The 27,412-nt window shown below is 47.4% G+C and overlaps 1 protein-coding gene across 2 annotated transcripts; it reads right to left on the bottom strand.

The window, feature by feature from the left end:
* dipk2ab (divergent protein kinase domain 2Ab) lies at positions 1–27,412 on the bottom strand. 2 transcript variants are annotated; one of them, XM_031583792.2, is made up of 4 exons: positions 26,860–27,412; positions 20,217–21,134; positions 9,567–9,870; positions 1–2,512 (listed from the first exon to the last, which is right to left on the bottom strand). In XM_031583792.2, the coding sequence occupies exons 2-4, from the start codon at positions 20,868–20,870 to the stop codon at positions 2,187–2,189; spliced, it is 1,284 nt and encodes a 427-aa protein (XP_031439652.1). In that variant the 5' UTR covers positions 20,871–21,134; positions 26,860–27,412; the 3' UTR covers positions 1–2,186. The 2 variants fall into 2 exon arrangements, with proteins under 2 accessions (XP_031439652.1, XP_012670696.1); XM_012815242.3 differs by having other exon boundaries at positions 20,217–21,131.

Raw genomic sequence — 27,412 nt, 5'->3', positions numbered from 1 at the left:
TAAGTGTGTATATAGTCATTTATTTTAATATTTAAACCCACTAAAAAGTTGTATAGACAACTTTTGAATGAAAGGCACAGTAAAATCAGACACTGCTGATATAATACTCAAATGAAAAACAAAAAAGTACAGTACAAAAGCAGACAGTTGTTCACGCACGTACAACCCCCCCACAACCCCACCCCACCTCCAGCTATTCGCTCCAGAGGACGGCTGAGGATCTCCATCCTGTTGGGAACTTTGACAACAGGCAACTCAAAACTCAGAAAAAAATGTGGAATTGGGGGGGAGGGAGAGAGAAACGACCAAACTTACATTTATTGCTTTTCCAACCCAAGAGGAGTTCTGAGATCTCACTGCAATCGGTTAAAAGACAGAAAAAGCAATAAAAACAAAGTTTGCTCATTTGTGTGAACCGAGAACAAAAGTTTCATTTTTGAAGCTTCCGTGTGTGGAGGTGTGAATGATTATCGGGCTATCTAGGGGCTTCCATCATGCTCCGCTGTCAACACCTTTCTACATAGCACAACCAGCTCACTTAGGATTCTGACTGCTTTAAGTATGAAACCCCTTTTAGCTCATTACCAAAATGTACACACACACGCGCGCACACGCACACATACGCACGCACACACACACACATAAATTTGAATTAATTCATTGGTTCACGAAGTGCAAAATCCAACCCTAATGTGCTAAATCATTAAGAAATTCAGGTCTGGCAGCTTGAAAGCTTGATGGCTGAAACTTCAAATGGAACTCGAGTGTGTGGGGGGACATTTGATGAATGTTTGATTAATTCAATTTGGGAGCTGTGAAATTAAAACGTAGCACAGACATTCAAGGTTTGGAGAACCCTATTTTGGAACACTCTCTTTTCTTTACACAAAAACACATTCCCTTTTCAGTGTCACTTAACGTTACCGCATCTGAGATGCGTGAAGGGAGAGAAGGGGCATTAATTATCATTAGCAGATAATGAATGGACTTCATTACCTCTGTGACTTGATAGCACTGGATGGTTTGGAGTCGTGTTGGATTGAGCCCAATTTAAAATAAAGAAATAAGTTACAACCGTCCAAAATGAGGCTCCACACACGTAGTTCTGCAGAAAGAAGCCGTTTGAACTGGGGTGAAACAGAGAGTTGGGGCAGCACTGCTTCTAAGGTTACGACCGAGTGGTACCATATTTCCTGACTCTTTGGTATATGCAAAACGTCTGCATTATGTAGTCCCTTTTCGTCTTTTTTTTTCCCCCTATGTACAAGTCTCTCATAACCATCTCAGCCTTTCCCCACAACCAAAAAAAAACAACGCTGATTGCCAAATTACAAGGGGGCTGGAAAAAAACAAAACAAAACATCAAATAATGTTTTTTCATGAACCGGTGACAGAAACTAAGACTTGTTTTCCCAGATGTAAAGGGTGGATTTTCACTCACGAAGACACACTTGTTCCCCCACTCCCCTCTTGCCGTGCGCCCCGCTGTGAGGTGACCTCTGAGGCACCTCGCTGAGTGAGTTCAGTTGGGGAGTCCCAGGCGATGCTGTTCTGGAATAATCGCTATACGCTACACGTCTCGCCCCGTACCGTGAGGCTGAACCAGCTTCAACCGCCGTCTGATGAGAGTGAAAATCGGACACGGAATCCGACTGAGCTGGGGAGTATCTGGGGGCCGGCTGGGGTAATCTACCATCCAGAGGGTGGGAGAGGGAGGGCTGTCTCACCCAACCCCCAGATTACCTTGTCCTTGCTTTGTCCACCTTGAAGGACCAGACAAAACTGGGGCACAACACCACATGGGACCAATACCTGGCGCCCCCTGTCCCTTGACGGCATCTTCTCTGGAGGGAATGTGATTGTAAGACCAGGTATGGGTGCACTGGACGTAAACAGGGCTGTGCAATCCCGGCTTTCCGTTCATCTTGACAGTTTTTTTTGCATCAGATGTTTCCAGCAACACCAACAAATGAAGTAAAAAAAAAAAACAAAAAAAAATTCATGAGTACTCACAAAAAAATGTACAACGAAATGATGCTGCCATGCGAAGAAAGAGGAAATGATGTCGAACAGGAGGTCATGAAGGTCGGCTCGTGGAGGGCGGCGTGTGGGTGCAGCCCACAAACAAGATGAAGGCTTAGCTTAGCCTAGCTTGCTGATGCTAACGCTAAAAGCATGGCCGTTCATTACCTATTAGGACCGACAAGTTGAGTGAGGTACTCGCGCAGCTCCTTGGCTGCCTGGAAGCGACCGTAGCGTTTTTTGGGGTTGGCGCACTCGTCAAGGAGCACCTCCAGCTGTCCGGCCACCTGTGGCGGGGGGTCGTGCAGGAGTCCCCCCGTGCTGCCGCGCCACGTGGCGTAGCGCGACAACAGGTTCTGGCAGATGGCGTAGTAGTTGTGGTCGGCAGTGACACGCTGGCACAGCGCATCCTTGGAGAAGGAGAGGCAGGCCTCCTTGTCGCACTCCTCGAATTTGCTCTCGTACATCACGTCATAGTTCTCTGGTTTATCTGCAAGAAGAGAGAGAGAAAGGGGGGGGGGGGAGAAGGAGAGCATTGCGGTCAGGAGAGTGAGTAAACAAGCATGAGTGATGGATGGAGGGCGAAAAACAAAAAACAGCTACAGGAATCGAGGCATTCAGACAGGTTTCAATTTCACTCGACACAGACAGTGAGGATTCCCAGAGGTCGTTACCACTGGGGTTTGTGGGGATGCTTTTCCTATTTGACAGGGAGAGGGACTTCTCTGCTGTACTCTTCCCAGCATCTTAACACAAGGTTATTTATAACAGCCCAGGCCAATCACACTGACTGAGCCAGGGTACACCCCGGGTACACAGAGTACATAATGCACATTGCATTAAAGCACTTTTAGTCCTTCAGTGGTACATTTGGGTCTGGTCATCTGGGGTGCCTACCAACCCAAAATAAGACAACAGTCAGTTTCTTTTGAGCTGCCTAGGTCAGAAGATATGCGATTCAGCAAGCCATTAAGATTTGGGTCGGCCTTGAAAGTCACAAACTGTGCTCATTACAATTATACCGCCCCCTACAGCTTTATGCTCTATCTACGCTATGTGTACCTTCAGCCGTTTAGCACTAGCTAACTCTAACAGCTGAGGTAATCATTTTCTAGTTATTGGGGCAGGATCCACAATACCGTTAGCGCTATTAGTTTGTTAGTTCAATGTCTGTAAGATGAACCTTATCTTAACAACATTCTTAAATAAAGTGAGATTAAAATGAGAGAATAGGTGTAGGGGTTAGGGACATCAGCATGTGCTAGGAGAAAATATGTTTTACGTTGATCTGTAGTTTGGCAGACGGGCACGCTTTGCAGTGTGTGGGGATGTACGTCAGCGTGTGTGTCACTAGTAGAATGATCAGAGACCTCACCTCAGAGCAAACAGCCATATAGCTGCAGCAATGGAGCATTAAGGAGTGTAATTTGAGTACATTACATGTGTATATAGTGTAAATAGCATGGATATTTCTGTAAAATAGTTGTCTTCTCCAAAAAGACATTCCCTTGTGAAAAGTATTTTACTGTTAGGATGGGGAGAGTTTTCCAAGCCCCCTTCTGCAAACACATGGTTAAAGGCCATTAGCCCTGCCATTGATACCTTTTCATGCTACAATGAAAGGGTCATAAATCTTAGATGGCCATTTACGTATGTGTTCATGATTAAGAGTGTCTATGCTTACAGCATACCCAAGACCTTAAAACAGGGGTTTTCAACCAGGGGTCCGAAAATACACTGACAAGTATTATAGGCAGAATATGTGTGCGGGAGGAGGGGGCGTGGCGGCGGCGGTTACAAACATGAAAAAGAAGGGTACGGGACTGTAAAATGTTTTGGGAATCACTGGCACATCAGTGGGCCGCGGATTACTTTCTGGTCAGAATGGTGGTCCCTGAGACAAAACCAGTTGAAAACCCCTGCCTTAAAAAAAGCAGCTGAAGTGACCAAAACAGTTTGTCACTGTGGTTCAGTATAGCAAAACAGTTTTTCACTGTGGTTCAGTACAGGAAGGGGGTGGGGGGTGGTTCTTTATTATTAGCATGTCATTAACAGGCACTCAAGCCAGCCTGTCTGAACAGAGCCGTTTAGACAGGGGTGAAAAGGGTGCTGTGGTACATTATCCTTATCTTTGTGGTATGTTGACCAAAGCATTTCACAGACATTTCATTAAGAGCCCGAGGAACCGTGTCAACTTGTGGAAACGGGGTATGTCTCCTTTAACAATGGCAATTCTATGAGTGAAAGAAATGAGAAAGTAGAATTCAAGAGGTGGAGCTTTACCCTGAGCAGTACAGCAGAATATGTTTCCTTTCGCCCTTCCATCCTGAACAGCTTAATCTAACTTTTCTTCAGCCATCTGACAGCTAAGGACTCATACAGTGCTGGGGCCTCCTGTACAAAGGCCAAGCTACGCCTGTGTTCAAATTGAAACAAAATGGCCAAAGCAAGCAGCAAATCAACCAACGAGGACATTTCCGGGCGAAAGCAAGAAGGAAGTGCTCTTATCTGATGTAAAGGCAAGACAAAAAAAAAGATTTGTCAATTTGTCATCTGGCATTAATAACACAAGTAAACAGTGAGTCAGAGTGTGGCAGTAGCTATACATGGGGTGGGGTCAGAGTATCTCACGAAATAATCCTTCGTCAGAGGATTATAGATTTACAAATTATGAATTAAAAAACATCTGACATCAAATGAATGTGTCCCATGATGCACCCTGTCACCTTCGGATAAATTAATCATGAGATGATCCAGGGCACCCTGCCACAATATTAGTCAGTCGCAGTTCTGGATCACGGATAGATTTGTACGTTGATGGAATGAGAATGCTTTCTATTAAAAGTCAAATTCTACCTCAGATGATGCCTTTATGTGTGTGCAGTCAATCGCTCTAATTACATTGGGGAAAACGGCTCTCACTGCAAAATGCGCTTTCATGTTAGCCTGGTCCACCACACCATATCGAAACCTGATACACCTGGAATGCCCCTGTTGCCAAATAGACCAGTGTGGTAAACTGAACCCAATTCAGCACAATCTGAAAAGGTTGATATGCCAGTCATCATGGGCACATGAGGCTCCTAGGGTACAGGATGCATGTTCACACACACACACACACACACACACACACACACACACACACACACACACACACACACACACACACACACACACACACACACACACACACACACACACACAACTCCAATCCCTCCAGCTAAATAGACAACCTTGCTGTCCCCTGAGCACAAGTGAATTACTGCACCAGAGCTTCAAAAGCAGCTGCACACCAGTCTGGGACCTGCTGTGTGTGTGTGTGTGTGTGTGTGTGTGTGTGTGTGTGTGTGTGTGTGTGTGTGTGTGTGTGTGTGTGTGTGTGCTGGAGTAGGCTGGAGTAGGCTTCCTAAACATGGCACAGCTGCACAAACACTCATACACCCACACACACCCACACACACACACACACACACACACACACGTCTGGCAGATAATGGTGAGAAAAAAACATCTGAAAATCAATCAGAACTAAGGAAATAATATAGCTATTTTCATGCACCTGCATCACAGCACTGTAAAGCCAGATGATTTGCATTTCAGAGGCAAATGCAGGCCTTTGCCATGCAAAACAGCAGCGCACACACCACACCACACCTCAGCTCAGCTCAGCTCGGAGAGGAGAGGAGAACATTAACCCTGATTTTCTTGTGGCCCAGTTTACTGGGAAACACACAAAATACACACTCACACGTTTTCTCTCTTTCACATACACTTTTTGGCACGCGCACACACACACACACACACACACTCTCTCTCTCTCTCTTGCATACATATACGCAAACACACACAGGCTCACACACTCCCATTGGCTGACAGACAAACACACACACACACACACACACACACACACACACACACACAGTGTGCTGCATGTCAGAGCAGACCACCCATAAGATGGCTGAGCAGTCTAAGGGCTTGTTCATATTTACTGGCCTCCGGCTCAGCAGACGCTTGTGTTACCCAGCGCCAGCCGAGCAGAACCCTTCCTCGAGCGCAGAATTCAACCGCCGCTGCCGCCGCCGCTTCACCCTGCTTGGCTGGGTTAGGCAAACATCCTGCTCTCACTCTTTCTCTCGTAAAAAAAAAAGAAAAAAGGAAAATGAAAAAGGCCCCCAGGCCGGCCTCCGTTAAGCAGAGATTTCTGACGCGTGCTTCTTTGAAGGTCTCCGAATTCTCTCGCCTGCCCTCTTGCCCCCAACTCCAGTCAGGTGAGCCGATGCATTTGAAGCAGAGGAAAACACGGAGTGTTTCATTTAGACTGCTTATGTGAGCGCGCGTGTGTGTGTGTGTGTAGGTTGGTGTGTGAAGTGGGTGTGTCTTGACTCTTAAATTAAAAATGCACACTTGCCTGGCTGCTTCTTTTGGAATAAGCAATGCGAGGTCGGTGTACCACAGATGGAGGGCGCAATTAGATTATTTTTTCGGTTTCTTTTTGTTTTGTTGCCAAGATTCGCTTCGAGGGTTTCTGAATATGTGAGTGGTTATGAATGTGATTTGGTAGATTTAGCCTAGCGAGCCACCTCCACTTCCGGATCCTTCTCAAAACACCCATTTAAACCACCAGGCACGTGGGGCGTTCTCTGTTCTCACATTGTGTTTGAAGGACACGGCCGTAGCCTGCACATTAATCAGAACTTCTGTCCCAGGCGGTGTGCTGATGTTAAATCCTCTCCAGAGCGGAGACATGGTGAGCAGTGGTTCAGTGCACTGGCAGAGAAAGAAAGAAAGAGAGAGAAAGAAAGAGAGAGAGAATGAGAGAGCGAGAGAGAGAGAGAGAGAGAGAGAGAGAGAGAGAGAGAGAGAGAGAGAGGGATTGAGTGAGAGCGGGAGAGACTGAAAAAGAGAGATGATGGAAAGAGAGAGAGAGGGACTCATCCCTGGGTACGAGGAAGAGGCTTGACCTTGGAGCCGCTCGCTCTGTCTTCAAGCAGGCTGGTGTGACAGCTAGGCTCTGTGTGCCTTTTGGCTCGGTGACAAGCCTCCATTCAGGAAGGTGGATGTCACTCTGAAGTCCACTGTGAAGCCTCGACTCAGCCTGGGCTTTGACCAGGCGCCACGCCACTGTCAGTGACGACAGAGACCCGAGGGGGGCTGAGATCCCGCGCAGGGCAGGGTCAGTCACAGTGGCTGCCCGGACCCATCGCCATGACAACTCCTTCTTAGTTGCGACACACGTTATTTATTGGAGGGCTTTGCCCGAGTTGAGCGGTGGCTATGACAGCGGCGAGTGCTGAGTCTAAAGGACAAAGTCGCTGTTAGCTCGGTTGACTGGGGGACCTGGGAGGCATCACTTTGACAGCAACGTTGTCCGGAAGTGAAAGGAACATTGTTTAGGGAGACAGGAAAAGTTGTACAAACATCCCAATTCACAAAAGAAACACACCACACACAAACACACACACACACACACACACACACACACACACACACACACACACACACACACACACACACACACACACACACACACACACACACACACACACACACACACACACACACACACACACACACACACACAAACACACACACAAACAATCCTCCTTGCCTTGCTCAAGATCTAGTAAACAACAGCTTTTGCATGTCTCTTTTTTTTGGAGACACAAATACAAGCAAAACTAATCCCCAAATCCTAATCTAGTCCTTTGGAGGTCTTAAATGTGCAAACGACACAATCTGTTGATGTCACAATATGCGTCAAACCCAACCAAAAAAAAAAGGCCTCGACCTCCCACAGTCTGGCTTGAAGGACTAATGACGGAGGGAGAAGACAGAGATGAAGAAGCACAGAGGAGGAGAGGTGTGGCTGGAGGCGCATCAGAGAGATTACCTACACTTGTAAACCTCTTAAATACTTGTCCTTGATCTGGTGTTGCACTTGATTGCTGTTTTCATTGGGTTCTACTCTCATTTAGTTTTTCTTCGGGGGAATGCCTATGATATGTTTGCTTTGGATTTTGTTCGTCTCACCCCATTTATAGTAGTTTTGATAGTAAACCACTTTGTTCAATCCTAATTGTAATCATAATACCAGGGTAAAGTAAGAGGGTGTAGAAAGTTAAGAACAAACAAAGAAATTGATTGAGGAGCCAAGGCAAAGGCAAAAACCAACTCAATTAAGTAACTACACACATTTCTATATAACTTGCACAAAAAAAATTAAAGAAAGGTGAGAAAAGGAACAGTGAGGTGAGTTTGTGTCTCATCTCATTTTCTTTGAGGACATGTCTATGTGACATTTTCTCTGAATTTTGTTCCACTCCCCTTTTGATATTCTTCTACCGTTTTGAATTCAAAAATGTCTAACTTCATGCTACAGATCTTATTCTTCTCTAAGTCACGCTGTGTCGGTTTTCCCCCTTTCCTTTCGTGTGCTATGCAGCTTATTGTGCATGTAAACGGTCTGCAGAGTTACAAAAGCCCAGTACACGTAGTACACGGCAGAGGAAGAAACAGCTGCCTGAACTGCCTCATTGGAATTCCAGCCTTTTCTGCTGTTACATGCTGTTACATGATGACGCAATCTCCTAACACAATCTTTATTGCCCAATGGCAATGTTATTGTCTGCAGAGCTGACCAATCAGAGCACACTGGGCTCATAGGGAGGAGGGGGGTCTTAATGATAGGAGCTCTGACAAGGCATTTCAGGCGGAGGGTGAATAGAAATTTTCAGTGTGAGAAAAATAATGTGTTTTTGGATCATTGAGGCACATGAATCTATTCTAGTAGAACCCATACATAACATTATAAACATTGAAAATGAGCATAGGAGGTCCCACAAAGAACTTAAAACATGCTATATAACAATTCTATAAATCCCCAAAATATTCAAGAGGGGAGAATAAAGACAAGGATAAGAGGAATAGACTAATTGAACTCTGATTGGCAACGAAGCTCATAAACAAAGTCTAAGGTTTTCGGAGTTACCCAAACCAAAGCCCCTAACCTAAATCTGTGTGATAGGCGTGTTACTCGAAACTATGTGGATGAAAGACCAAAGGAACACCAGCCTACCTTCAGGGCCCTGGGCCAATCAAAGCGGTGTCTCCTCCGGAGAGAAATAGCCCAAACATGGAGCTCAAGCCTCCCAGCTCCCGGGACATTCAACAACTGGGCAAAATCCCAGTAACAAACAAGACAAAACGTGCACAACACAAAAAAAAATCCAACACCCAGAAAATGGATGGAATCTGACTGAACCACGCCCGAAACGTCCTCCATTAATACTGCTTCAGGACTTTATATAGCTGGCCCCACAGGTGACCATGGAGCATGGAGTGTTCGTGAAAGCACACCTGTCTAACCTACAAAAAGCTGGTCTAGCTGGTCAAAGGCAACACACCTTAGCACAGCCATGGAGCAAACATAGTGTACAGATTGGGGACTAAAATAAAGATAACGAGAAAGAAATATCTATAGAAATAAAATAAAGTTAAATAAAAAGACAGAAGACAGGGAGAGGGCGAGTTGGGTCGTGACTTACTCTGTCTGATGAACCGCTTGTCGGCCACCAGCACGTTCTCGGCGTCCACCACGATGACCTTGCCGTCGCGCGGCCCCACGGCAAAGTTGTCAAAGCTGACGTCCAGCAGGTAGAGGGCGAAGTCAAAGTCGTTGTTGGTGAGCTGCTCGGCGATGTCCATCAGCTGCCGCGCCAAGTCCACGCGCGTCTCCCATGCCGCGTTGTAGAAACTCCACAGCTCCTCACCCACGTAGTTCACCGCCACCATCCGCCCGCATGCGCCCAGGTACTTGGCAAATGGCCAGCCCTCATCTGATGGGAAGCTCTGCATGGGAGAGAGAGATAGAGATGTATGTTAGCTGAAGAGGGTGGCTGAGGAGATATCATCAGCTTAAAAACAAGTACACACAAAAACACTGATACAAGTAAGAAAAGGAAAGTGATAGAAGGAGAGAAGGGAAAAAGAGAAATGCAAGTCAAGCGAATGGGAGCGAGATAGCATCTGATACATGGAGCTCACCTCACACACACCCAACTGCAAGACCAAACACACTGCGCACTCTCACCTATAGTGTTGCCAATGCAAACAGCTCAGGTACCTGCCCCCCCCCCCCACCACCACCTTATTAAGTAGACCTTTAACTGCCCTCCTTGTGCATTCCCAACCCTTCATGCCCTACACGTTAGCCCTGCAGACACAGACCCTAAGGAGAGAGGCCAGCGGTCGTCTCTGGTGGCTGTAGCGTCTGGATGAGGAGGGGAGCCTGGCTCGAGCGGGACTGTGATGAAGTGAGGAGCCACACCTCAGGAACACTCGCACCCCTTAAAATGTGGCGTTAAAGCCTAATGATGCGAGCAGCGGCCGCCTCACTGTAAGTGATTATCAGCACGAGGCCACGCAGCTGTGTCTTGCCCGCGTGGAGAGAACACAGCGACAGCTCGCGGTGGCGCTTAATGGCCCTCTGGTATCACAGGCATTTATAGACACACGCACATGTACATACGCGCACACACACACACAGATATACCTCAAGGTTCTGGAGTTATTGATGCAAATGGTGGCTGTATGAAGTAGCAAGGGGAAGAAGCCTCAATATCAAGTCCATCTGTATACACAAACATGCCAGAAAGGACCAGAGGTACTGGCAGAAATAGCGAGCGCAAAAAGTGTGTGGAAAAGCCATAAAATCAAATCCACCACCCCCCCTTAGCAAATGGCACACAAACAGACACACACACACACACACACACACACACACAAACACACACAGAGAAACAGAAGGGGACCCGAAATGAAAGGAAAAAGAAGCAGCTGTAGACTCCAATTCAGCTAATCCTGAGGGGAGGCAGTCTCTGGTGTGTGTGTGTGTGTGTGTGTGTGTGTGGTATTTAGGGAGAGGGGTTTGAGAGACAACCTCTCATTACGGCTCCCCTCTCCTCCACTTCAAAAGGAGGCTGGGTGCCGAGGCTCTCAGACGCAGGGGTCGGGCCAGGGCCATTTGTTTGTGTTTGGGACGCTGTGTGGCATCAGGGCATCTCAGCTGCTGCGTCATCCCAACTCCACAACCCCATACCCATATCAGGCACAGCCACTTCGTCTCTCACCCTCAGCCGTCTGCTGCTCACCAGACAGCACATCTCTCAGCCTGCCTCCTTAACCAAGGTCACTGACACGGATAGAACCAAGAGCCATGTCTCACCCTGCGTGCGTGCGTGTGTGCGTGCGTGCAAAAGTGAAAATGACTGTGTGAAAGAGAGAGAGAGAGAGAGAAGAGAGAAAGAAACAGACAGACAGAGAGAGAGAGAGGTGGATATAAGGTGTGAATGTTTCTCTTCACAGCGCCTATCAAGCCACCAAATCCAGCAGCATTCCCAGCCCCACCCAATCACACGTACAAGGCTGTGATTAACAATTAATGGTGCTACGCATGAATAATTAAGGGTGAGGGGAGGATTCAGTGGAAAATGGAAGATCCATTCAGGAAAAGAGGCTGGAAAATAAATAAATGAACAGCTACATAAATTAATTCCAAAGTGAAATGAAATGTCTGTCATTTAACACCAGCTGCCCATACGTCACACTTGTGGTTTGGGGCATGTTGTTCATGTTGCCCCGCTTCTGCACCTCCTTGCTCTGCTTCCATCTGCTTCTCTATCACTTTCTTTGTCTGTATATGCCTTTCTTTCTCTTTGTTTCTTTCTTTCTTTCTTTCTCTCTCCCTCTCTTTCATTCTGTTATTCTCTCAAACTATGACTGACCAGGGTTGATATGAGGGTTCGAAGGTAGGTTTACAGTAACAAGAACAATAATATATAAATGTGATAAGGCCTCACCTCACAGTGCAAAAACTGGTGTCAGCCTTAAACATGACAAGTCATTTTCACTTGTGCTCTCTCTCTCTCTCTCTCTCTCTCTCTCTCTCTCTCTCTCTCTCTCTCTCTCTCACACACTAACTCACTCCCACGCCCCTAGGGCTGACTACTATCTGAAATAAACTGACGTTCATGCTCATAAATAGATATCCTGAGAGGACGCTCAGACTTTGGCTGAATAAACACATTCAACGGCTAATTAAAATAATATCGCCAAACAATGTGAAGCTATGGAGCTGCCTAACAGGATGAAGTGAGCAAAGCCTCGTCGATAACTGACAAGGAGACGGAGAGACTGTGAGAGCTGTAAAAGGAAAGGGAGTTTGATTAATGAAAGGTTGTGCTATCGAGCTTCAAAAACCAGCGCTCACTCCCAACAAGTCCCCGGCTCTCAACAGCACTTGGCCATGGGAGATTAGGCCAGCACCTTCTCCTGTTGGCTCCAGCCCAGCCAGATTCAGCCAAACAAGCCCAGCACCGTAGGATTAAAGCGAATCCCATTAGGGGCTAGCAGATCCTCTGCGACGCGCGGGGGGTGGGGGGGTCTTCGCTGTATTGCAGAGACAAATATAGAAGAGAGAAGGAGAGACAGAGAGGGTGGGAGAGCGAAAGACAGGAAGAGAGGTCGGGCAGCTGCCTGTCTGATAGGCGAGAAACTAGCAAGCAAGCAGGGTAAGCCCCCGGGCCAATCTCTGACGCTGTCAGCATCGCTTGCGCTCATAAAGATGCCTTCATGCTTCCGCTAAGGCCCACCGTGGTGGACAGGCCCGTCCAACTCGCTCAGCATATCTGCAGGCCCTGGCGCAAGCCAACACGCGCCAACAGCAGCTAACATAAGCACCGTACGCATCTACCGCGGCAAGCTAAGCGGCTAATTCCTGATGACAAAACAGCCTAGGGCATGACACTTTGCCACATTTAACCAGCCATAACATTATGGTAAGCGGAGTGAGATGAAACTGATATGTTCTTTTCATTTTTGTGAAAATCGGTGCGTCTTCAAAATTGACTGGACGTCTCAGGCACACTGTGCAGGCCAACACAGGCCACATAACGGTCTTTATGAAGGTTCATCTCCGACCTGATGTGTCCATGGTGAGAGACTCCTTCTCAAATTAATAATCCTATTTATTTACGTCAAGTGGGGTTGAGTGGTGGAAACTTTGCAGAGTAAAAAAAAAATGAGAACAGGAGCTCTCCACCGGCATCAAATAAACGGTCCGCCATGCGAAGCTGGTCCCCCTCCCTGGGCACGCTTTAAAAACCCGACTCGGCAGAAGTCATTAACGCTGGCGATGAGGCGTTGAAGTGGCCAAATAAATTGGAAACCTGAGTCTCATATAACATCCACTGCACTTTATTTAAAGGGTAGGGCTGTTTAAAAAAAAAAGAAAAGAGGCAAGACTGACTTTTTTTTAACACTTCACTTGATCCGGGCAGTGCTGAAAATGAAGGGAGAGGGAGAGGCGGCCACTGTTAGCAGATTTCCCCCACACTGTCGGCCTCTCCTTGAAAACATGGCATTGAGAAAGTGCTGAGGACACAGAACCTCAGCAGGAACATTACCGTGGGTGTCAGAGGAAGCAATCACGGAACATTTCCATGGTCCCTCCGTCACCTTTTTTTTTTTTTTTTCAGCGACAGTGATTCTCTCTTTCCACCCTCAATAGCTGCACATGTGAGTGAAGAGTTTAAGGAGGAGGACAGCATGCATAACGAGGTATTCACACGTCCTTCACTGCCAGGACTATCATGCATAAATGGACAAGCATGTACTGAACAAGGGGCTTGAAGTGTCTCTATCACAGACAGACACACAAATGCAGAGGGCTGATTGACAGCCACTGGACAAAGACAAATGAGTCTGAGTTCCTGCAGACAAAACCCAAGCATTTTCCCGCTCTAATTGAATAAGAATCATCCGGCGGCCTCGTGCAGTCTGACAGGGAGAAACGCAGAGGGGCCTGCTGAAATTGAACACACCCCAACCCCCCACCACCACCACCACACGCAGAGACACACACACACACACACACACACACACACACACACACACACACACACACACAGAGACAAATGGCTTGCCTCCAGAGGCAAGGATGAAACAAGTGCAGTGAAATCTGCAGGAGTGTGCACCTGCGACCTGACATCTGCTCACCACGGTCTACCCTTCCAAAAGAGCCACCCACGGGAGAGACTGGGCATGCGCATGTGTGCGTGTGTGTGTGTGTGTTTATGCCCAATGACTTCAGTGTGACCTGGCTGGCGGGATCCATACAGGTGCCAAATGTGGATGATTTGATCCCTGTGCATAGTCGGTCCAGTTTAAAATGGGCATCTGTGTGCTCTGTGGCAGTGTGCAGTGGGGCGTGTCACTCCTATGATGCCTGCATGCACTACAGTATGGGGAAGTGTATGTGTGTGTGTGTGTGTGTGTGTGTGTGTGGTATGTGTGTGTGTGTGTGTGTGTGTGTGTGTGTGTGTGTGTGTGTGTGTGTGTGTGTGTGTGTGTGTGTGTGTGTGTGCAAAGATCAGAAACAGAAGTAAAGCAAACCACATGATACTTAAAATAAATAAATAAACGTCTCAGTGGGAATCGTTCTGGACAATGGCAATTAGCAGCTAGCCAGGGGTCTGTTTCATGTGTACAGCCAGCGTTTTACCCAGCCCCGCCCCACCCCCGCAAAACCCCAGCACTTTAAAGAGCCTTGGCAGGGTGTGGTGAAATTCTCAGCATTTTCTCCCCCCCAGTCCGTCCCTCCGGTCGACAACAAAACGCGTCTGGACAAGCACTTAGCATCGGAGGATCTGAGGAGCGCATACAAAACCTGACACAAGGTTGCCACTGCACAGGGTGAGAGAGGGAGAGAGAGAGGGAGAGAGAGAGAAAGAGAGCGAGACCAGCGGAGAGAGAGAGACAGAGGGAGACAGAAAGAGAGTGATAGAAGAGAGAGATGAAATGGCAAAAGTAGTGTTGTGGGCAATGACGTGAAGCATGAAAAAAAGAGGAAATGAGAGAAAGGATGCAGGGGGGAAAAAAATAAAAAAATAAAGCAGTGACTGTGAAACACACATTACACAGTCCAGCAAGCCAATTAAAGGGTCCTCTAAAAATAATGTAGGCTACAGATCGCTTGAATCCACCCAACCCTATGGTCCAAAGTAAACCTGGGAACGTGGAAGAGGTTTGAGATGTCTGGTCTATATCACTCCAGTTTTTATAAGACCAAAACTAATGGGCCTTTTCCTCCTTCGTCTGCCAATGACCTTGGCTGTGTGGGGAGGAGGAGGAGGAGGAGGAGGAGGGGGGACGGGGCACCTCGACCCGCGTAGGGTATTTCGCTGGCCATTAAAGTTTAAAAGCCCGGCCGGTCCACAGAAAGCCCTTCGTCACAATAGGGAGGCTCACTAATTTGGCACCCTGGAAGGCTGCGTCTCTTCTAAAGACATCTCCTCCTCCAACACACACACACACACACACACACACACACACACACACACACACACACACACACACTTTGTGTGGTGGGAGGGGGTGGGGGCGGAGGGCGGAAGGAAGGCTGAAAACAGAAAGAGACTGATGACGCATGTGTGCACCCTGAGGTAAATGTCGGAAGTGAGTCTGTAGATGGGTGAGGGAGCAGTTCTCTTTTTCTGTCAGTGTGACATACTAATAAACAGAGCTGCAGAGAAGCTGGCACCGGCCGCCATGTTTACAGGTGAGCTCCTCCAAGCCCAGGGTGCACCAGTATGCCCACTCACATCAGTGTGCCCTTTCCGACGTCCCTAGAGGTCAAAGTTCATCAGTCACTTGACGCCAATATCACATCAACAGTGTAGGTGGCATTGTTGATGACGACCACCGCAGGGATGGAGAGAAGTTTGAAGGTGCAGTTTGTGATTCTAATCCAATACGCTGTTTGTCAAAGTCAGCTAATTGCTCCTCACGGTCCTCTCGCTGTCCATCAGTGTGTGCACTTAAGAAAACTCTGGTGTTCGTACACGATCCTGGCTTTGTAAACTGGAAACATAGTGGCTCGGACTGAGTCATAAACAATTCCAGCCAATCAACACATTGCTTCAGGAGCACAGAAGGTAGGGTGTAATTTAATTGGCTGTTGAGCTAAAATATCAACAACCATTAATCAGAATTGCAAACTCTAACCTTTAAGTTTGGTTCCAGTCATGAAAGCTGAGAACCTCTGGCTGAATGCTTAAAATCAAACTGAAAGGAAGTAGCACGTCTCTCAAGGCCAAAAGAGGGAATGGAATCATTAAGGGAAAACAAGTAAAGGGAGCATTTGACAGGAAATACATTGGTTTGATGTTATGACTTTGTGAATGAGACTGAAAATGACTGAAACTGCACTGGACTGGGGATTTAAAAATAAATTCTCAGTGTGTGAGGTAGGGAGTGTGACTGTCCCTCTCTTACTGTGAGTCTGTGTGTGTGTGTGTGTGTGGGGGGGGGGAGGGGGGGGGTGTATGTGTGTGTGGCCTGGTGGGAGCTGAGCACAGGAGGCAAGCATTGGTGAGCAGAGGAGTTGGGGAACAGCCACGGGCATTTACTTAACCAAACACAGCTGCCGTGTGTGTGTGTGTGTGTGTGTGTGTGAGTGTGAGTGAGTGTGTGTGTGTACGTGCTAGCGTATGTGTGTGTGTGTGTGTGTGTGTCTGAATGTGTCCATGTGTACGGAGCGGATTAGGCTTTCTAAGCGGCCAAGCCCATTCACAGCAAACGCAAATGGGAGAATCATCCACCAGACGTGGCCACACACACACACACACACACACACACACACACACACACACACACACAAGCTCTCTCCACAAGCTATCATCTGGGAGAGGTCGGCCAAAGATGACTGGTCCCCGATCATTTTGCCTGTCTTATGCTAACAGGATTCAGTCCGCAAACAAAGGCCTCGCCTCCATAATGACAGGCATTGAGAGTTGAAGGCTAAAGCTAGGTTAAGCATTGGACACAAACCCCCCCATCATGTGTGGGAGCCTAGTCGCCACAGGCCGACACAAAGCAGCTAATTACAGACGAGCGAGTTTGAAACGACCATTTCCAGTACCCCCACCGCCCCCGCCCCCCCAACCCCCTCCAACCACACACACATACACACAACCCGCCCACCTCTCCAAAAGTGTGCATCAACCAACCAAGGAAACGGATCTCGCCAAGTGTGACAACACCCAGACTGAAAGTGGAGCTTAGCCTCTGCGCAACATTCCCTGTGAGTCGAGACGCGCAGGATTTAGGCGGTTTAATGCAGCGCGTTCTCTAAATGAGATTATTTTAAACATGATATTCGTTAGCCGTTTCAAAAACGCGAACACGAATTCTGGCCATTTCTCTGCGGCGTGTTTGCTCAGATGCCACCTCTGCGGCAGACTTGGGTGTGAGTTGACTCTCAAAGTGTGTGATGGACAGGAGCTTTCTTAGTTTGGGTGAGGGAGGGAAAAGAAAAGAAAACGAAAAGAAAAGAAAAAAGCTTGCCTAACACCTGCCCCTTCAGCTGGCTAAGCTGACTGATCATGAGGAAGGCTTTCGAAGCATGAAGCATAACTTCAGGTTGCAAGGGGGGGTTGTGTATGTGTGTTTGTGTATGTGTTGGGGTGGGGGGGGAGCTGTCTTAACAGGCGCAGTTTGGAGTCTGGGGCAGATAAGCACACCCTTGACTGGCTTTGCCCCGCACGCCTGTCGGGTCCTGTTTGTCAGGCTCAGCGAACAGAGAAGCCCACATTCTCTCTCAGACGCCGCTAACGCTAATGCTAACTCTGCTGCTGCAGCTACCAGCCGCCTGCCCAGTCACATGCTAACTGCTGAGGAAGGGTGGGAGAGGCCACGTCTCAACAGAGCTGACCTGAATATCCCCATGGCACACACACCCCGTTGAACAGGAAACTTACGTGCCTGTGAGGATTAGGCAAAGCGGGAGCTCACTCGCGCCGCGCGCCGCTCCCCCCCCCCCAGCAAGTTTGAGCACTAAGAGAGCAACGAGGTGAACTGGGAAGTTAGCGAGTATCTTGGAAACTGTTGGGATTGTTTTTCCTCCCTTTCCTGAGGAAAATCAATAGGAGCAACTCAATAAAAGATTATTACATGTGGTGGTGAGAAGAGGGGATGTGGTGAGAACCGGGGGGATTGACGTGAAAATAATAACAAGCATGTTTCGCTCGGGTCAGCAGTTGGCAAACGAGCCGCACTGCGCTCTCAACGCAAACTGTCAGGAATAAAGTTCCCTGTGACAGTGAATATGTGTCTTCTCCCACTGAAGAGCAACAGAAGCCATGTTGTTGGACAACGCTAAAACAACACGGAGGATTGTGTTCCCACAACAAAGAAGGTCCGTTTTTCTCTCTCACACAAGGAAAAACGAGCTTGTGAGATGAGCATTGCCAGAGGCTTCAAAGCTGAAAATAGGGACAGCTCAAGCTCATCCGAGAGAATTAGATGCATGAATTAGAGACAGTCGGCCCTGTTCCTGCACCCAGAGATGTATAAACAGTAAAACCACTTCCACTTGTACAAAAACACTGATATGTCATCATGTTTACAACTGCAGAAGAAAGAAAGAAAGAAAGAAGAAAAAAGAACATGAATGTGGGGACACTTCAGCCATTTTTCCCAGTGCAGTCTTTCAGCTTTGGCACTGGGAATGAGGTTGCACCGTCCGGGGAAAACAGACTCCCAGAGAGGACCTGTAAGAAAAATGTGTCTGACAGGGAAGTTATGAAACTGGGCTCTGTGGAACATCACCATCTTTGTATGGCTGTCTGTGCAGCAACCATTAATTCTTTATGGCCTCGCTGGAGACTCGCCCCTCTCCCCACAACCACTTCACCCTCATCCTCACTTCCCACACTCCTCTATGGCATTCTGTTCTAAATTCTTCTTCTTTCATTCCTAGACTCCAGGCTTGTTACAGCCAAAGGCACTCTCACACCCCCTTAGGTGCTATTCCCAGAGTACTGCGTTACCCACAAGCCCCTTGGTCTTATGTTCTTTTCAGAGGAGCCCGGCAAGTGAGGATTTCCCCGGACCCCAGTAAGGGTTCAGAAGTTCAACATCAAATCAAGTATTCATGAGAGTTGGTCGACACGCAAAGGCAGATAAAACTGTGTTGTTGCCTTGTGTGTGTGTGCGTGTGAGTGAGTGTATTGTATCACAACATGCGGCAGCATTGAGGACAGGACGTAGTCCATAAGCACCACCCTGATCAAACACAAGTACACTGATTAATGGTGTCATCCACACTCGTCTGTAGGAGAAGGGTGAGGAAGAAGAGAGAAAATGAGAGCGCGAAAGATTGAGGAAGACCCCACACACAAAGGCTAATCAACTTTTATAGATTGGCATCACCGAAGGGCTGTACCCGCTTTTGTCTGCCCAAATGCCTAGGGGGTTTCAGGTCCTCCACTGAAAGACTGGAGGTCAGCTCAGATATCGAGTGCCCTCACACACCTGTTCCTTTGTTGTCCCAGGCCTCCACGTAGGACCAGTCAATGCTCAATGAAATTGGAATTGATTGGTCAATTGTAAATCACTCTAGGAAAGGCATGGTGCCCTTTGATAGCCTTTACATCCATTTCAGTGGGATGGATTTCCTTCAATGATAGATGATGGCACACCGTGTTGTATGACTACTGAACCAGATGTTGAAGAATGTTGCGTATATAGCGTATGAGTTTGGCGCCCTTTGGTGATCTGATACCAAACACCATCCATAAAGTTTCTCCCGTTAAATGATCATGCTGACATGAGCCACAATAAGGGACACATGGGTCTTTGTGGTCACAATGGTCTTTGTAATTAGAAGAAACTGCCAGGAGAGTCACCATCTGACCGCTGAGACCTCTACAGCTTTAAGGCCTGAATAATTCAAAACGCCAGAAAACACAAAACTATCGGGCAAATGCTTTCACTTAAACACGACAGCCCTAAGAAAAGCCTTCCCAAGCAAGATGACTACACAAAAGGAACAAAAGACCACTTTAAGCTTGAGCCTTGTGGCTGTTACCAAAACACATTGAGCTAAAGGAGAGGAAAAATATCCTCCATGTAATAACAACACTTCTACAGTCTTAAGGCCAGTCATTTTAGAGCAGTCTTTCTTTTCCCTAGACCACTCAGCAGACCACCTAAACTGACAATTTTTTTATTCTACTGGCAGGAAACATCAAGGGCAACTGAAGCGAAGCATTTTGATCAGGTTGTATTACCACAGGCAAAAGATCACAGACGGTGCACTTGTAGTCAAGGGAACAGGAGGAGACGAGCAAACATACCTGCAGCACCAGAGGCTCCGGGTTGAACGCCAGCGTCATCAGCAGCTGCATGCGCTCAGTGTCCTTCAGGTTCTTCAGGAGGAAGCTTCCAGAGTCCTTGGTCTCAGCGTAGCGCCTCACGACGCGGTCGAGCAGTCTCTGGGAGGGGCAGTGGACCAGGTCGGACCAGCCCTCCACCACCTCCGGTGTGAGGAGGCGCACGTCGCCGTTGAGTCGGGCGAATTCGGTCTTGTACATCGCCTGGATGAGGTCGCAGCGCGGGCGCCCCGTGGCCCGCTTGCAGATCTTCTGGTCGATGTCGGCCAGCTCCTGGCTGGAGCCGAGGCGCTTGAGGACGATGCGCCTCGTGCCCTCGCGCGGTTCACCGTACTGCGCGAAGAACACGTTCTTGACGTTGAAGACGTCGAGGAAGCGCAGCCGCCCCCACGCCTCGAAGGACACCTGTCCGTTCATGAACTTGCGGCACCAGCTGGTGCCGAAGCAGGCTGGGCACTTATTGAGGTTGATGAAGCGGCGGTCGGTGAGCTCGTTCTTCTGGAAGGAGGCGAACAGGCTGTGCGTGTTCATCAGCACGACCACGGACAGCCCCAGCACCAGAAGCAGCTTCGCACAGCGGTACACGCGGCCCAGCTTGAGAGGGAGGAAGCGCAGCATGGTCGAGGGGGGTCACGGGGGGTCGGGAAGTGGTGGTGGGTGGTGGTGGTGAGGATGGGGGAGAAGAGGGGGAACAATGGGATGGAGGACGCGAGGGGTGGAGAGGGGAGAGAGAGGGGGGCAGTGCGAGGGGCCTCACTCGCACTCCGACGCTTCCCGGCGCCCACTCATGGTCTCCTTAGAGCTGCAGCCAGGGGAGATGGGCAGAGAGGTCCCCCTGTGTTAGGGACTGGAGGGCCCTCCTGGACATGCTCTCGGTCTCTGCTGAGAGACAGACAGACAGACAGACAGACAGACAGACAGACAGACAGACAGAGAGAGACAGACGGGAAAGAAATTAAAAAAGAACTATGATCAGTATCTACCAGAAACAAGGAATATGAACATTACAATTCTCCATGAAAAAGATCACTTTCCATTTCCCTGCCTGAACTGAGAAACTTATGTGCCAAAGTACACACATCCATAAAACAAAGACTGCTTTTTGTGGCATTTCAAATCGTCCCACAAATTGGAATTGCTCCGGTCATTTGAGAGAATTCATTACTTTTTCAGCAGAAACGAGATGGATTCCTGCCAAAACAGTAAAACAACGAAAGGCTGATTTGTTCTCCTACTCGCTCCGTCTCTCTCTCTCTCTCTGTCTCTGTCTCTCTCTCTCTCTCTTTCTCTCTATCTCTCTGGCTGTGTCTCTCTCTGGGAAATAACTTCTTATCTTTCCCCCGATAACAAAAAGTGATAATAAATTAAACAATGTGAATGAGAGAGAGAAAAAAAAAAATAATAATTTGTCGCTGAGTGGAATGTCCATCTTGCGCCGCTGCCATCAATCAAACATGCCACTAGCGATGTGCAGCACTGGGGAACATCCATTAGAACACTGCGCTCATGGCGGAGGAAAGCAGACGTGTTGCCGACGTGGTGGAGAAGCTCTTCTCTGGAAACCATCTTCTGTTTTCTTTACACACACACACACACACACACACACACACAGCTCTGTGCTTTTGGGGGGGGGGGGGGGGGGGGAGGTTGCGAAGCAGCTGTTTAACCTTTGATCAGAATTGCCCTGGTACATTCTAATCTACCTTTGAAGTCAACTCTTTGAAAAAAAGAGAGCACTACTTGTCACTGATGTAGTGGTAACTGAGTGTGTGTACGTGCGTCTGGGGAGAATACACTCCTGATAAAGCGCTGCACGTCAAACTGTCTGTAGTTCATGTAGGGAATCGGAGATGCACGCTCAAAAGAGCGATGCGGCACACGCGCAAGAAAAATGGTACAATGATAGTGAGATAGCTGCCAGAGAGAGATGGAGCATGACAGAGTGCAGGGCGGAGAGGGAGAGCGCAGAGGAGGAGAATAAAGAGACAGGGAAGGGGAGTACAGTAGATAATAGAGAAAGACAGAAAGAAGGAGAGGAGAGGAGATAGACAGACACAGCCTGACCTCAGGAAGCAGGAGAGGAAGAGAGCGGAGGAAGGTGGATGAAAAGAAAGCAAGTCGGAATCAAACACGAAGTTCACGAAAAGTTTCAGGACAAATGCTCCTCTCTTTCCACAGTCCCGTGTCAATTTCCTGTGTCACTACCCAAGTGGCCGTGCTCAGCATCCCTTTGTGGGCTGAAAGCCCATTTTCAGTTTAAACTCGTTACAACATGCCCATTTCACCACAGCTGCTTTTCAAAAGACTCCAGTTAGCAGCAAACAAGCTTGTCTGACCCGTTCGATTTCTGGCTGTACCTAAACTGACTGACCTATGCCCGACCCAAAATGACACCTAAGGGAACGGCAAGAGGTAAACGGACTAAAAAGGAGACACAAGCAACCGAACCTCTACCACCTAGCCATCCAATAGCGCATTCATATTACCTCCACTCAAAGGATATTGAAAAGTTTCACCCTCTAGACATTTCTTCATTCATTAGTTCAGCACTTTTCATTAAATATTAGCAGCTTACTAAATTATAGCGAGGCATATTTCTCATGGTCGCCTCCCTCCCTGGACTAGGCGAGGGAATTCATTTAAGCTGTATAAGGACAACTACCCACAGTGGTTCCTCATTTGAAAAAACCTCAGTGAATTGAACAGGGACAAATTAATTGTGTGAAGTCCTGCAGCTGGCGAGTTAATGTTAGTTCGAAGAATTCCCAATTGTGCGAGCACGGGACGTGAACAATGGGCCGAATTTCCTCCAATCCTTCAAATGGACCACAGAAAAGCAATCAACAAGGCAGCGGGGTGGTGGTCCCAACACGTGGAAGTTTATTACATTTTTGAAAAGACTAACTTAAGGTCTATTCATAAGCAGCGCACACCTAGGAGCGGAGCTTCGGAAACTGAACCTGATAAGACTCGGAGCTGGCGCTCTTTTTATTACTCACACAAAGAAACTGTATATTGTTGAGTGAACAATAGCAGATCTTAGAAAGACAGGAACAATATGATCTCTGCTCAAGTGTCATTAGTGTACGTCAGACATATTCGTTTGCAAAACAGAGGGCTGACGTATCTGGTTCAAAGGTAGCAAAAAGGTGAGTGCTGTGCTGTCTGGAAAGATGCTCGATTCAGCTTTAGCCGCGAAACAACCTGCGACATTAAAACAGACAAGCAAAGACAAGACCAATCACGAGCATTGGCGCACACGCATGGATGCGCGCACACACACACGTGCAAATGCGCACACACAAGAATAGTACAATTTGGCTTTGTAAATTTCCAATACACAGGGAGCCAAAAAGAGCAATGAAAAAGCTCCCAGGCAAAATGACCAATACACAAAAACAGCACGGAACAAGAAAAACAACCCCGCTTTTGAGTGGTGGGGCTGTGGATAAACTCAGCATGCTCAAAACACCAAATGTGTTTAAGCCGAGCAGGAATCGACTTGATCCCCCTCCTCTTGACCTTTAGAGGGATCACACAAGTCTGGAACAGCCAGAGGCCAATGCTCCCAAAAGCACGAGTGAGTGAAAAGACAGGGCTGTGGATCCAGAGGAATTTGTTTGTGACAACAAACACAACTGCTTGGGCTGCCAAACTAAGGCATAAACATTACAGACAGGATAAAACGGGCTCCGTAGAAACATTCATATAGATGCACGTGTTCCTTGCCTGGTGTGTTTAGATTAAATGAATGGTCCCTCCACCCCCTTTGCAAAGGAGAAAAAAAAACAGCTGCTTTACTCAAAACCACAATGTCCCGGCCACGGACGTGTGTTTTGGATTACAAGAGCGTTTCACCCTCGTGGCGACTCCTCCCAAAGTTCAAGCAGCTAGGGCGGGCAGGCAGGCAGGCGGGCAGGGGGGCGGGCGGGCAGCCCCAACCATGCCCAGAGCTTGGGAGCGTTTCAAGAAGCGTCATCCAAGAAGAGGCACCGTTTCACTGACAGACTGCCCAAAAAACACTGACGTTCAGACACACGCCACAAGCCGGGGACTGAGAGCCCTTTTTTTGGATCAGCCTTTTTTCTATTTTCCCTCTTCCTTGAAACCGCACAAACCCTTCAAAAAGGCGGTTTAAGACCACGTTGGGGAGCAAGCTGGAGTATCAAAGGGATGCGCAATCACGCACAGATGAATGATGAAATCAGTGAGGAGAGCTACGGGTTTGGCTAGGGATTACTAAAATACAGTAGAAAAAAAACACTGGGGCAACATTTGAGTTGAAGAGACATGCAGCCAGTCAGGCTATTGAGATACACACAAGTAGAAAATCCCAAAGCAAATGTTCAATAGCTCACTCCTGGCTAGTGAGTGAAGTTTAAAGACAAGTTTTTGATTGTTTCTCTCTTTCTTTTCAGAGAAGTTCCACTCCTGACAGCTTGTGCAATCCCTCTGAACAAAGGAAAGATTCTGACCATAAGTCTGTGTTTGTGTTTCATCTTAAGGTAATCTGGCGCAGATAAAAGTGAAATCTGAACGCATGCCAAAGCTCACAGTGCCTACAGGGTTACAGTTCTCATCTCCACAGAATGAGGGCAAGGCCAGGAGGAGAAATAGGTTGTGGAGGTACCACGGTAACACGCTGCCACGAAGAACTAGTCCGAAAGAGAACACGGGAAGACAGCAACTTCAAAATTGATTGTGCAAGTATATTCAAGTCTCTGTGATGATATACAGCAAGCGATGGCCAGAATATAGTGTGGTCAATTCAAACAGTTCACAACACAGTTTCTGCTCCGACATCAACCACACTTGGGCTCATTGTGTGGTAATGGTGAGAATGAACGACTGCAGTTATTAAGGTTATTGATTGTGAGGAGTCAATAATGTTTGATCACAAAAACATGAATCCACATCCACATGTCATCATCTCTGTCCAGGCAGGGAAATAACAAGAAGGGATGAGGTAAATGCCAGGGGCATGCACTCATCCAATAAAAACTGGACTCAACTATCTTTATAAAACATTAAAGACAAAAAAAGTCCTTCAAACTGATATGCGTACCGGTATTCCTTTTTACTTAACATTATGCAGCAACCCATATGTGTATTAAGCGGCTCTTCATTTCACACATCCTCCATACAGAGGGGGTTCTGTTTTGAGGCGTATGTACAGTCAAAATCACAGATGCTAAATTTACCTTCATGTATTTCACAATTATTGGTCTATACGCTTCTCTGTCCTTCCGACCCTGCATATTTCACTCCAGTAGTAGATTCATATACTTTCCTGATGAAGACAGAGGTCCTTTGAGCATACTGTGGAGAACAATGGCATCAAATAGACTGACCACAATGTGTGCCTTGTTTGGAACTGTTGCACTGACAGACAGTAAGACTGCCCCTAGGCCACTACAAATCAAGCCTGTGAACACAAAAAGTAATATTTTCTACAATCTTTCACCACACTGTGGCAAAATGCAACGTCATGATGTCATTACAGTAATGCTCTCCAATACTCAAGCCTGACCCAGACAAATTCAGTTTCGGGCTGAACCGCTGATTCCACTGATCTAAAGTGATGTACAACACACTTAACCATACAATGCCCCTTCCAGCTACTGCAATTCAGACTTATTGATAAGGAGACCCAGGTGTAAAGCATACTGCTAATGTGTCGCCTGGTAATACGCGCACATAGTCAAAGTGACGAACGCTCAAAGCACATAAGGCACACAGTTTTACAAACTCAGCATAATGAATCATACCCCAGTTTAGTTTTCAAAATCATAGCGGCAGATATCGCAACCCTGAAAACAACAGAGTAGGTCTGTCTCAGAGGAAAAGAAACTGTAAAAGTTTCACAGCACAAACACAATATAAAATCAATAACAAACTGCTCTTGTCTCCTGCACGGAGAGAAACACACAGGGTAGATTCATGATTGAATTCGAGGTCAGTTCATAAGAATCTTGTTACGTTGTTTCTAGTGTCTGGAAATTGTGCCAAGAAATATGAAACCCAATGCTTTGCAAGTTCTGCGCACGACCTGTTATGCATCAGGCACCAAGCAAGCTCTCGCCACTGATGCAACGTTATCCTTAGAATTGGTTTGAGATGAGTGTGGTAGCCGTCTGGACTGTCAAACGTTCAATCAATCAATGTCACAATGTACAGGGGCGCATTCATTGCACTCTGCAGCGTTCTTAAAGACAGAAAGCTCGTCGGTTATGAAGTTGAAGCTGCATAGTCGACAAGGTTCTGGTAAATCATATGATCTAGCAGACATCCAAACTCGTAAAAAGTAGTCAATCTACTGAGCTGTACTTTAACGTTTCGATGGGTGCATGTAACCCAGTTTCCACGAAGCACCGACAACTAGAAACCGATGAATAAAGCCTTTTTGTTGGCACTTGGCATATTACGCCATCCCACTTCCTCGGCATTATCCTGGATAGGTGAGATATCTAGGTTAATGCTCGAGTTCAACGTCTTCAAAGCTGTAAACTAAGATCTTGTGTTATTAAACATACGGTTGCACCATAGTTAGTCTAGTTCAGCATAAATGGGAATTGTAATCATCAACATCAGAAAACGGCACACGAACCTGTAAGACTTTCTCCCCCCTGTGTCTTTAAGAAGTGTTCCTCTTAGCGTTTAGTTTGTATCATTCTTCGAAGTTGCAGCTGTCAACCAGACGATGAACAGTTACTTTGTTGCTGCCACTGTGAGATCAATGCGATGAGATGTAAATTCCACGCACATGATGCATCCTTATTAAGAACACTTGCGTGGTCTTTCCATTACGAGATCGTCTAGAAACTAGCTAGCCACCTAGCCATAGTAATAAACAGTCTGATGTTGGATCTTAACTCTTCGTCGTCCGGATCTTTCCGACTGCATGTAATAGTCCCTTTTTCGTGCGATCATGTGCGATGCCCTGCATCAGTAGCCTATGGCTTTACACTACCCGATTCGCGAAGCACCTTCGGGAATATGTAGGTTGTCTGATCCCGACAGAAAGGCTTACTGCTCTTTGCCACCACAACGGATTGTACTCCGACTTTTTCAACACCAACGATTACCGTTTACGACCGCCCCCATCGCTTTACGTTATTGGTTTCTAGGCAATAATTTCAGCGTTGTCTCCTGCCATACCC

Source organism: Clupea harengus, chromosome 17 (genome assembly GCF_900700415.2).
Source record: "Clupea harengus chromosome 17, Ch_v2.0.2, whole genome shotgun sequence".
Classification (NCBI taxonomy): domain Eukaryota; kingdom Metazoa; phylum Chordata; class Actinopteri; order Clupeiformes; family Clupeidae; genus Clupea; species Clupea harengus.
The sequence above is the reverse complement of the archived record's forward strand: the minus strand, read 5'-3'. Positions and strand labels throughout refer to the sequence as shown.